Here is an 11,524-nt window from a genome sequence, read left to right as displayed (position 1 = left end):
GAGGCGTCCCTCCACCTAGTCCTGGGTCTTCCTCAAGACCTCCTCCCATGCCTCGGGGAAGACTAGGTGGACGGACGTCCAGCTGAAAGGAGGCCTTGAGGAAGCCCAGGACTAGCTGGAGGGATTAAATCCCCAACCTGGCCTGGGAACGACTCGGGACCCCCCAGTCGGAGCTGGTTTATGTGGCTCGGGAAAGGGAAGCCGGAAACCAGATAAGCGGACGAAGATGGACGGATGGATGGAGGTCGGTAGTGATGGTTAAACAAAGCTTTGTGAACCAGTGTCTTTATTTTCTGAGCCCACTAGATGGCGCTCTGTTCAAAAAAGGGTTGAGAGTACACTGAATTGCAACACCTTAGACCGCCACCTAGTGGGCACAGAGAACAACCACAGACACTGGCTCACGAAGCTTCAATTGTCCGTCGCTAGATGGAGGTAACGACACGCTGTGAATTCATAGGTTGCACTTTGGAAGGGTCAGCGGCAACTAGGTCAAAGTTGAAATAATTTCAACTTCACCACAGCGCTGTGGAGGAGGGTCTGGCAGAGCGAGACTAACACTTCCTGGACCTCCAGCTGTACCGGTCACACATGACAGATACAACTGATCTGCATTCTGTCATCAATGACGATATGAGGAGATATATATATATATATATATATATATATGTATGTATATATTGTGAATACAGTGACTGTGTTTGGATGGACTTACATCGGGTACGAAGGGCGCCTGCAGCATGCCGGCCTCCAGGCGTTTGAAGTTGATTGAGCGGAAGATGGCGTGGGCTTTGACCTCCGTGGCTCCGCCCCCCTGGCTGCCCAGCCTGTCTGCGGGGTCTTTGGCCAATAGCTGAGGGATTTGGGTAAAAAAACTGTTACGACTTACAGGAAGTGACCGAAGAGCAGCAGAAACACAAAGAGTCAGAGGAAGTAAGACCATAAATGAAAATGCATTTAACCCTTGTGTTGTCTTCCCGTAGACGATGAACCTGTTCTCCTTCCCGGTTAAAATTAAAAATTTAACTTTTATAGTGCTTTAAATTTTTGTTTTTGTTTTTGGAAGGAATTAGTAATCAAAAAAACTAATTTATACGAAATTATACCAACATTTTTGGCTAATAGTTAACATCCTGTTGATGGATTATCACAGACGGTTATACATCAAAGTTCTGTCAGGATACTGTTTGGAAACTAAACCTTATTGTTATAAAATGGAATAAAACCCCCAAAAAATCAATGAAAGTTGTCAACAGATCAGTCAATTTACTTGCAAAAGAGCATTTTATATATGTATATATATTTAAATGATGATGTAAATTTAGGGAAAAAGAACTTGGATATTCTCTGAGATTAAAGTGGTGAATTTTGGAATTGGAAATAATTATTTTCTGCAATATTTCACACCGTGCCAAGTCATCCAGTGGGCCTGGCCGGACCCTTTGGCGGGCTAGTTCTGGCCCACGGTCCACATGTTTGACACCCATGGAACAGATGCTGGTGTAACCAGACCCTCATAATGTGATGTGAGGGAAGCAATGTGGCCAACATCGACAGACAGAGATGTGGACAGGTGTGTCACACAAATGTGTCATATTTATATATAGGACTATATAAATATATATATATATATGAGACTTTCTACCCGGGAAGTCTTTTTTTAAACACTGAGGTAAACCACTGGATTATGGTAAACTACGGAGCTCTGGCAGATGGGGAGCTACACAACAGAGCAGATTAGAGACGAGAAGTGGATTTGGACGCTCGAAACATCCACCCACCATTTTGCAGAGGGACTTGGCATCCTCGGAGAACTTGCTGGTGTATTCCTCCTCCACGTCCCTCACCAGCCGCTCCACTTCCTCCCTCTTGATCTTCTTCTTCCTCTGCTGGAAGGGGGACTGGCCCTCGATCATCTCGTACAGCAGGCAGCCCAACGCCCACCAGTCGGGGCTGAAGGTGTAGCGCTCGTTTTTCACCACCTCCGGAGCTGGAGGAGAGAAAGAAGGCAGCAGAGGGAGAGATCGTCTCGGGTTACGTATGTAACCCTTGTTCCCCGAGATAGGGGGACTCGAACTGCGTCGGTTACGACACTATAAGGCGTTCCCATAGTGTCGTAACCGACGCAGTTCGAGTTCCCCTCGAAGGGGAACGTCTCGGTTACGTATGTAACCCTTGTTCCCCGAGATAGGGGAACGAGACACTGCGTCAGTTCGAGTTCCCCTCAAAGGGAAACTATTGGTGCTGAACAGTGGTGGAGGAAGTAGTACTAACACCACGCTGTGAAACTACTCCGTCACATGTAAAAGTCCTGCATTGAACATTTTAATGAAGGCAAAGTATCTTAGTATCATCAGGAAAATGTACTAAACGTATTAAAAGTGAAAGTACTTGATGCAGAAAAAAACTGGAAACAATCCAAACAGTCTGATCATCTCAGCTGGACTCTTAGGTCGTTGTACTGTCGGCTCATTTCTAATAAAACACAGTATTTTATAAACTAAGTGTGTTTCGTGTGCAAACATCTGAACCCTAACTCTAATTAGTAACTAAATCTGTGAATGTGATGAGTGTGGTGGAGTAAAAAGTCCAATATTTCCCTCTGAAATGTAGTGGAGTAGAAGTAGAAAGCGGCATGAAAAGACTCAAGTCAAGTACAAGTACCTCAAAGGGATACATCGGTACAGTACTTTACGCTGAAGGTGATTCAACAACACAAACTAGAACATTTGCACCAGAGTGTTACAGGGAGCCGTTCCTATTGGTCACCAGGAGAGAAGGTAAAGGTCGGAGGTTACTTACCCATGTACCCCACTGTCCCCACCCGTCCCTTTATGGTCTGTCCCTCTGGTACATGGACCGCTAAACCCAGGTCTGATATCCTGATGTGGCCTGAAGACACACACACACACACGCACACACGCACACACACACATACACACACACATCAGCATCAGTAACTAACCAGTAAACAGAGTTAATTGTCAGCTTGGTGTTGCTGCTGCTACAACAGCATGCTGAGGCCATATATAACATAATATAATATATATATATATATATTATATATAATGCTAGGGACCTGGAAGAGAGGGGTAACATTCCAAGAAATAACTCTGAATTTCTAGCAAGAAAGTAATATATTTATGGAATAAGAACGTGGATATTCTCTGAGATTAAAGTGGTAAATTTGGAATTGGAATATATCAACTAGAACATCAAAAATGAAATGTTACATGCTGATCAAGCTTCTCAAACAGAACTCCGTGCACTCTGTACACCCCTCTGCCCTGGCTGACACTTGGACCATTCCAGGTCTCCCCCTTTATAAATTACTCCTGACTCCATCACTTCCTGTTTGCCAATCCGACCCAGATGCTTGAAATGAGAACAGGTGAATGAAACTAAAAGAAATGACTTGAAATTAACTGTGTGTGTGTGTGTGTGTTTATTCAACCGTGATTTCTAGTCTTTAGTATTTAAATGAACTGAAATAAAATGACAAACAATGTGTTCACTGATGCAAGCCCACATGCTAATGACAAAGCTAACGCTAAGCGTCCCTTACTACAGCACACACTAAGGTTAGCTTAGCATGATACAACATGCTACCTCCGGTTTAAATGAAGTCGTGGGCTAGCCCCGTGACAGGAATGATCATCCAGTGGTCTCTGGAAGCTTTAGGGTTCAGGATCCTGCCCGGTTTGCTGGACTCAGAGCGCCCTCTGGTGGTTCACAGCGGGAAAGGATTTCCCAAACTGCTGTCACACAAACACCAGACTCCTTTACAAGCACAGCAATCTCACAGATCTCCAAAACACAGCCTGACAGTTTGCATAACAGCCTATGAGTACAGCATTCACCTTCGATAGACAGTGTCTGTGGTGTGACACAGAAATAAGTATTTCTTCATTTTTCAGTGACTTATAATTTAATTTTTTTTAAATTAATAAATAAGGTGCTCAATGTCAATTGCAATTCCCTTTAAATAGGAAAACATTGGAATACAAATTGTCTTGTACATAATTTTGAAAGTTGTGTTTGACAGTTTGACCTTGGAAACAGCACTTCACACACGGTCCACTTCCTCTTGCAGTTATATCACATGGATCCTCAAAGCCCCAAATCATTTTACTTAGTCCGTACATCTTTACATTTCAGCAAACTGGCACCATTATAATTATGCCGAGTGAAATATTAGCAGCTCATGTTTGCAGTGAGCCAATGGAAATACAGACAACTATCACTGGATTTGAACTTGATGAAATTCAGGCAAGTTCTGCTGACATAAAGTGCGTCTTTTTCTATGATTTCAAACTAAATGTATGGACGTTTACTCTCAATGAAGATACTGATACTCTCACGCTGAATCTAACAGGATCTGCATCACGTGTTTCTGTTCAGATTTGACTGAGTTATGGCTCTGAGAATGAGACAAAAGGGGTTTTAAAGTGGCTATAAGCTGTCCCAGCCACTGCTGAGTTGATAAGTAATAATATTAATAAGTAAAATAAGTAACTCCCTGTTGTCCTTAGACAACCGACATGCACCTGTCTCTGACCTAGATGAGCAATCACCCCCCAGGAAGGTCCCAGACGTGGTCTTTGACGCCCGCTCGTTGCTGCCTGCAGCTTTAATTCACATCTGAATCTGAGTTTCCAAGAGCTTAAATGAAAATCAGACTTCTTCTTAACCCTCATGTTGTCCTCGGGTCAAATTGTCCCGTTTTCCTACAGCAGCGTTCTGTTTAACAACCTAGTTGTAATTCCCCGAAATAACATGATTGATTCCACCCAACGCTCTTTGCCAAGTACAAATCTCTACTTTCATTCATTTTGGGGCGTCTTATTCAATTTTATAGCATTGTAAAACAAATGGAAGTGTTTTTGAAATAGTATTGAGTAAAAGTTGACATATTCCAGTCTGTGATTATCATCAACATCCATTCCTTTCATTTTAGTCTCAATAATTCCTAATTTCTGCTTTTCTAACTCAAACATTAGGTATAATTCCCTATAAATGAGGTTTATTGACCATAAATTCCAAAAATAATTAAAACTAAAGTTAATAAGTTAGTGTTACGTAGTGTTGAAAACGTCAAAAAAAGTGACAAACATTGAAAAAATGAGTCAGGAGTGTTGAAAAAAAGGGACAAAAATGTAAGAAAAGTTAAAAACATCAACAATAGTGTTGATTTTGAATACTGACGGTGAGACGACACGAGGGTTAACGCCGCTTACTCACCGTGGTCGTCCAGCAGGATGTTCTCTGGTTTGAGATCTCTGAGGGACGGAGAAGGACAGAGGACAGTGAGAACAAAGACGGGAGCCAATCGGACGAGAGGGAGAGAGGACAGACAGCGAGACAAGCGTCCGACCTGTAGACGATGCGTTCTCGGTGCAGGTCCTCCAGCCCGCAGCAGATCTCGGCGGCGTAGAAGACGGCTCTCTTCTCGTCGAAACCCGCCTCGCCCATGTGGTAGATGTGGAACTTGAGGTCTCCGCCGTTCATGAGGGTCAACACGAGGCACAGGGCGTCCTTCGTCTCGTAGGCGTACGCTAGGCTCACCTGGAGACAGAGGGCGGGGTTTACGATGCTGCTGCAGTGTTTTCAGGTGATCAGGTGTTGACATGTTCCAGGTATACATCTCAATAAAGAGCTTGGGGCCTATTTTAACCATCTAATGCACGGCGTGAAGGTCCGTGCATCGGGCGCATGGCTTACAAGGGTCTTAATTAATCGTAGGTGTGTTGTGGGCGTAACATGCAATCAACCAATCAGAGAGTCGTCTCCCGTTCCCTCTGACAGCCAGGTGAGTTTGGACCTCGGCTCACTGCCTTTAAGATGTAAACCTGTTGCAGTATTCTGCGATACATTGCAATTTATGTCAAATTTCAAATGATGTCCCCAATAGACGTTAGGGGAAACCCACAATTACACCTTCTAAACCTTTAATTTCATAGGATAAGTCTGGTTATATTCTATATTTTCAACTCTTGTCTTCATCTTCAACTCAAACGTGATATTTAATTTATTTTGAAAAACTTTTTATTAAAAACTGCAGTGACCAGCTGTTTTGCAGAATCACTGAGCCTTTTTTGTTTTTTAAATAAAACCATATAACTCAATGTTTCAAAAACAAATCGAAGCGCTCACATTTGCACCAGCATCTCAAAAGACTAGTGTTCTTTTAAGAAATTATGCAAATAAATGACTTATCAAAGTATTTAACAAGTAAACTAAACATAATACCTTAAGCATGTATGGCTACATTAAAGTAGTGTTAGTGCATTATTAGTACGCCAATCTACATAACATTAATGAATGTTTGTCATATGATAACACATTTCATAATAAGGTTATTTGCTGTATTGAATGTAAGTAAAAATGCAGGAATTCATTCTAATTCACACATGCAATAATGTTCACTAAAGGCACTACTTATACAAGGGTAAGTGTTGCTTTCTACAGTCCTTGTACTTGAATAAAAAACCTAACTGGGATTTTTTTTTTTTATACTATCAATATCCGACATCTTGCTTGTCCGGTTGTTGTTATTAACGGTTGCTTTCTGTCCGTCCATCTCCATATTTTCCATTATGCAACAGTGGATGACATGAGAGGCTTACCACGAATCTGCTGTTGACTTTCTCCAGGATCTGTTTCTCGTTGAGCGCCATGGACTCTCCTTTCCTCTTCTTTATCCTCTTCTTCTCCAGTTTCTTACAGGCGTACATTTTCCCCGTGGCACGTACCTGACACGCACACACCTGCAGGGTAAAGGGGGGAGGAGACGGGACCAGAGAGGTCCATTTACGTCATAATAAACAAGCTGCACCAACAGAAGATACCATGCACTCTCTTAACAGAACAGAGAGTGAATCAGTGTTTGGTCATCTGTTTTCCAAACTTTATCAGAAGTCATAAAAACTCAAATTAAGCCTTGTAATTGCAATATTTGGTATTTCAAATGAGAGCTTAAATCTGACTCGGGTCCAATCGGATATTGTCGCCTTTACGTCACTTCTCACCCGTCGTAGGATCTCATTGGTATTTTTTCTTAAACTAGAAAAAGTCAAATTCACATTGAAAGGTTCGGTCCGGAAATTTCCCTTAAAATGGCTGTGACATATTTTGAGAATCTTAAAGCAGTGCCTGAAGTATGAGACACCTTTTATTATTGTTATTTTACTTGTTTTGTAACTATGTTTAATGTAATTTTGATGCATAGCTGTGAGAATGTACATTAATATCATTTAATTAAATTTTTTCTTTTACTATTTATTTATTTATTTATTATAGGTATTATTATTATTTTTCATTTTATTTTTTGGGGTGGTGGTGTGAGCTGCCAAGAGTGGTGTGGGAGGGGTGGGTGAGGGTAATTTTGTTCCTGTTAATAAAAAAGAAAAACTGAAGGGAAATGTATTGTCTGACATATGCAACCTGTATTGTGCAATTCCTTCAATAAAAAAATAAAAAAATAATAAAAAAGTAGAACAGAGAGGACTTCATCGCCGTCCATCTCATGACTTCACATCTCTAAAAGAACCCAAAGAAGACTTGGTTGTGGTTGTAAATGAACCAATCAGAGGGGAGCACGGAGCGGCAGCCCGGGGCGTCAGACAGGAGACTCAACGACACGGCTCCTTTGATTTTACACTGTTGTTTAACCTAAAAGGACAGTGTGATGAAAATGAACCTTTAAACTCTACTTTGGCTGCTTTGGGGTGTAAATCGTAGCTGTACGCATGAACGGGGTCATTCTGTTTTTTTTTTACTAAACACCAATGTCCTAAAAAAACTTTAGTGCTGACAGCTGAGCTACACTGCTTTAATGTGTGAGTTGCTCTGTTGTGCGTTGCATGATTTAAAATGGAGTTTGGAAGACAACTGCACGTACTCACCTCTCCAAAGCCTCCTTTCCCTAAAACTCTGTACTGTCGGAAGGTGTTTTTTGTCACCGGCTGCCTGTTTGGACACAAAGAGAAACTCCTTCAAAACACACACACTGCAACACATGCAAGGGCACAGTAGAGTTCACGTTATTAACACTGCCGTGTGCATTAAATTCACACATTAGAACCAGAAACTGTCTCAGGACACCTTTGAGATGTTAACATGTAAAGTGGAAAGTGGTTTTGGAGCATCATGAATCACCTGGTTTTAGGTTTTGGTGAAAAAGATCCTTTAACCCTCTGAGCCCTGAGGCTCAAATCAGGACAAACTGGGTTATTAGAATATTTGGGTTGCAGTGAGGTCACTTGCATGTTAAAAATGGTTGTAGGACCTTAAAGACAAATAAATCAATAAAACGGAACATGAATCTTCCAGATATGTATTGATATCACAGACAGATAAGTAATGAATATGCCATTTTACTCTCTAAAACTCTTCTCATATGTTTTGGGAGTCACACTGTGAAGAAATAATCATCATAACTTATACAGATGACAAAATACATGCTTTTGCTCTTATGACATTTACCAATGCCAATAATCAACATAATAATGTCATATTTATTGATATTACACCCACAGCAATGCTACACAAGCAATTGCGTGTCTAAATATTTATTTAATAAACATTTATTTATTTAAAATACATCATTCATTCACCAAGAAAATCTGTGTCCTTAAAGGTTGGATTTTACTTCATTTATTTATTAAGGCAATAAGATAAATTTCCAAAACATGATTTTTTTTATTCCTCTTTTTAATCAAGTTAAGCGTGAGCATGTAAACTTAAGAGCACCACTGTACTTGGTACTCAAGTAACATTTTCAATGGAGGACTTTTACTTGTAGCAGTCTATTGTTTTGTGTTAATAGAAATTCCACCCAAGTAAAGGATCTGAATACTTGATCCACCACTGCTAGTTCCTGTTCTGGCCTCCAGAGGTCCCTAAATGTGGCTGCAGCCCGGCGTGTGCAGGTGCCTTCCATCAGCCATTACCCAGCCCTGTTCAATCAGCCCGTTAGTGTGTGAGGCTATATCATTCCCTTCAGACGGCCGCTCCACGCTCTAGTGTAGAGACCACATTACTGAGCTCCCGGCCTTAATATTTATCTCCTAAATGTTGATTTAGTTCCTTCCAGTTAAGCCCTGAAGTCTTAGTCCAGTCCGCTTATTGCTCACAGCTCTCCATGATCTGCTCACATAGCTTAAAAACCTAAATAAAGGGTTTATTTATGTCTTCATATTTGAGAAAAGGACATAAGTTTGTCAGCTAAAGGATATCTACAAGGATAAAAGTAGAGAAAGGGGGTCGGACTTGATAAGTTGTTTATCAACTTCTTCCTACTCCTTTTGAACATGGAAAATTTTTGTTGCGTTTGAATGACATTCAATATTGGAAGACTGCTAAAAAGTACATGACCTTATTTATGTCATTTTAATTATATATGTATGCTGGAATGCATGTATATAAATCTTTTATTTTAATGTTGTTGTTTTTTTGTTTTTTTTTTAAATGTTCAAATAAACTATTAAGCTATATTCAACTCTTGACTCTCATGGTGTCCTTGGGTCAAATTGACCTGTTTTCAGTATTTTTTTTTTTTTTTTAACAAAAAATCGAAATAATTGCTGAAAATGTCAACATAGAAAATTTCCCAAAACAAATTGGAGAAAAGAAAAACACAGAAAACACAGAAAAAGCACCCACGACATTGCAAAAAAAGTGATAATAGTGTTGAAAAAAAAGGTTCAAAAAAGGTTTTCATGGTTGAGGGGAAGACAACAACAACACAACTCACGCTATCTGTTGTGAGCCCAAACGCACCTCTGTCTCACTCACACCTGTATTCATAATAATGACCCAGTATTTGGGTAAAATGCAGGTGTTGTTTGACCTCATGTCATAAGAATGTGCTGCATCTCTGTAAACCAGCAGTCGGCCCGAGGCCTGCGTCAGGACGGGACCTGGTTCCCCTGTTAGATTCGCATCCTTTAGATCAGGGGTCTTCAACGTTTTCCAGGCCAAGGACCCCCAAACTAATGGCGAGATGGAGCGGGGACCCCCTAATTATATATATTGTATAAAATTTTGATATATCAAACTGGCTTGAAAGAGCTCCTGTGTGTCGCTGAATGTGTGCGTTGATGACTGAAAGACATCTTCTGCCTCCATTTATCTGTTTACTACAGTGTGTTGAATTCATGTTAATGGGTATTTAAAGACATTTCAATTAGTGGAAAAAATTGCAGGGGGGGGGGGGGGGGAATATAAAAAAAAGTCTAATCAACCAAAACTTTCGCGACCCCCATGCAGTACCTCCGCGGACCCCCTAGGGGTCGCGGACCCCCTGTTGAAGACCTCTGCTTTAGATCCATGACGTTGTGGTCTGACCAAAGACCGGAAGATAACGGCACAATATACTTTACATTCAATGGATGCAGTTTCCTGTGTGCGGTAGTCTGAGCTCGGTCCGGTGATAGCCAATCTGTTAAGATTGAACATTAGTCCGCTCTGTTTTGTCTCTGCACAAGAGGCGCGATCAGCGGGCGTAGTTTAACCATCGTGTTCAACCCCCTCGGGTCAAATTTGACCCGTTTTCTTACGTTTTTTCATCACAAAAAATGGGCCTTTGAAATAAGCTGAAAATGTCAACATTGTGAAATAACTTTGGAAATAACATCAAATATCTATTTATAATATAAGATATTGTTGAGAAAAAACTTTTTTAAGGGTTGACAGGAAGACAACACAAGGGTTAAATGACACGTATGTCTTTTCCACCAAGCCGGTCCTGGTCCTGGTGCTGGTTCGGGTTCAGTGCCAAATATCGAACCGGTTCTCTTCTTTTCCACAAAACGTAACCGGTTCTTTATCTCTAGACCAGCGCTGAGTTTGAACCCGTGTTCTTGGCCCAGAACCAGGTTTATTTGTGTGGAAAAGCAAAAGAACCGGTTCTATATTTGGCCCTGACTCTGAACCAGCACCAGAACTGGCTTTGGTGGAAAGGACATAGGAGTGGAGTCTGGGAACCATCAGAGGTCTCTGGTGGGACACGGACCCAGACAAACGTTTTCTGTCTATACACAAACCAGATGAAACTCATAACAACCATTATTATTAAGACATATGGACACTCAGGCGACTCTGTCAGACCACAGTGTGAGTCCGCTTCAATACCAGGAACCGAGGTCCCGGTACTTCCTGTGTAACAGTAATACGGGGGATCACGGGAAGGGGAAAACGTGAATAAATAAATAAATAAATAAATAAATAAAAGGGTTTGGTACGAGTAAAACTAGAGATGGACTGTTGTGTATATTGTTTATCCTGTTGTCAAATATATGGAATATAAAAGAAATTAGTGAATGTGTGTGTGTGTGTGTGTGTGTGTGTGTGTGTGTGTGTATTGTGTATTGTGTGTGTGTGTATTGTGTGTGTGTATGTGTGTGTATATAGTGTGTTTGTGTGTTCATAGTGTGAGTGTGTGTATAGTGTGTGTGTGTGCGTGTATGTATGTAGTGTGTGTATAGTGTGTGTGTGTGTGTGTGTGTGTGTGTGTGTGTGTGTG

At 41.1% G+C, this 11,524-nt stretch overlaps 1 protein-coding gene across 2 annotated transcripts in view; it reads right to left on the bottom strand.

Moving 5' to 3' along the window:
- grk6 (G protein-coupled receptor kinase 6) overlaps nucleotides 1–11,524 on the bottom strand; it is a 22,380-nt gene that overhangs the window by 4,918 nt on the left and 5,938 nt on the right. For both annotated transcript variants that reach the window (XM_034890005.1, XM_034890006.1), the window contains exons 4-10: nucleotides 7,905–7,968; nucleotides 6,627–6,767; nucleotides 5,375–5,565; nucleotides 5,242–5,279; nucleotides 2,803–2,892; nucleotides 1,782–1,990; nucleotides 716–853 (exon numbers count right to left, since the gene is read on the bottom strand). In XM_034890005.1, the coding sequence (XP_034745896.1) occupies nucleotides 716–853; nucleotides 1,782–1,990; nucleotides 2,803–2,892; nucleotides 5,242–5,279; nucleotides 5,375–5,565; nucleotides 6,627–6,767; nucleotides 7,905–7,968 (871 nt within the window). The remainder of the gene's footprint in view (nucleotides 1–715; nucleotides 854–1,781; nucleotides 1,991–2,802; nucleotides 2,893–5,241; nucleotides 5,280–5,374; nucleotides 5,566–6,626; nucleotides 6,768–7,904; nucleotides 7,969–11,524) is intronic.

Source organism: Etheostoma cragini, chromosome 13, assembly GCF_013103735.1.
Source record: "Etheostoma cragini isolate CJK2018 chromosome 13, CSU_Ecrag_1.0, whole genome shotgun sequence".
Lineage (NCBI taxonomy): Eukaryota > Metazoa > Chordata > Actinopteri > Perciformes > Percidae > Etheostoma > Etheostoma cragini.
This window is presented reverse-complemented; position numbering and strand designations above follow the sequence as displayed.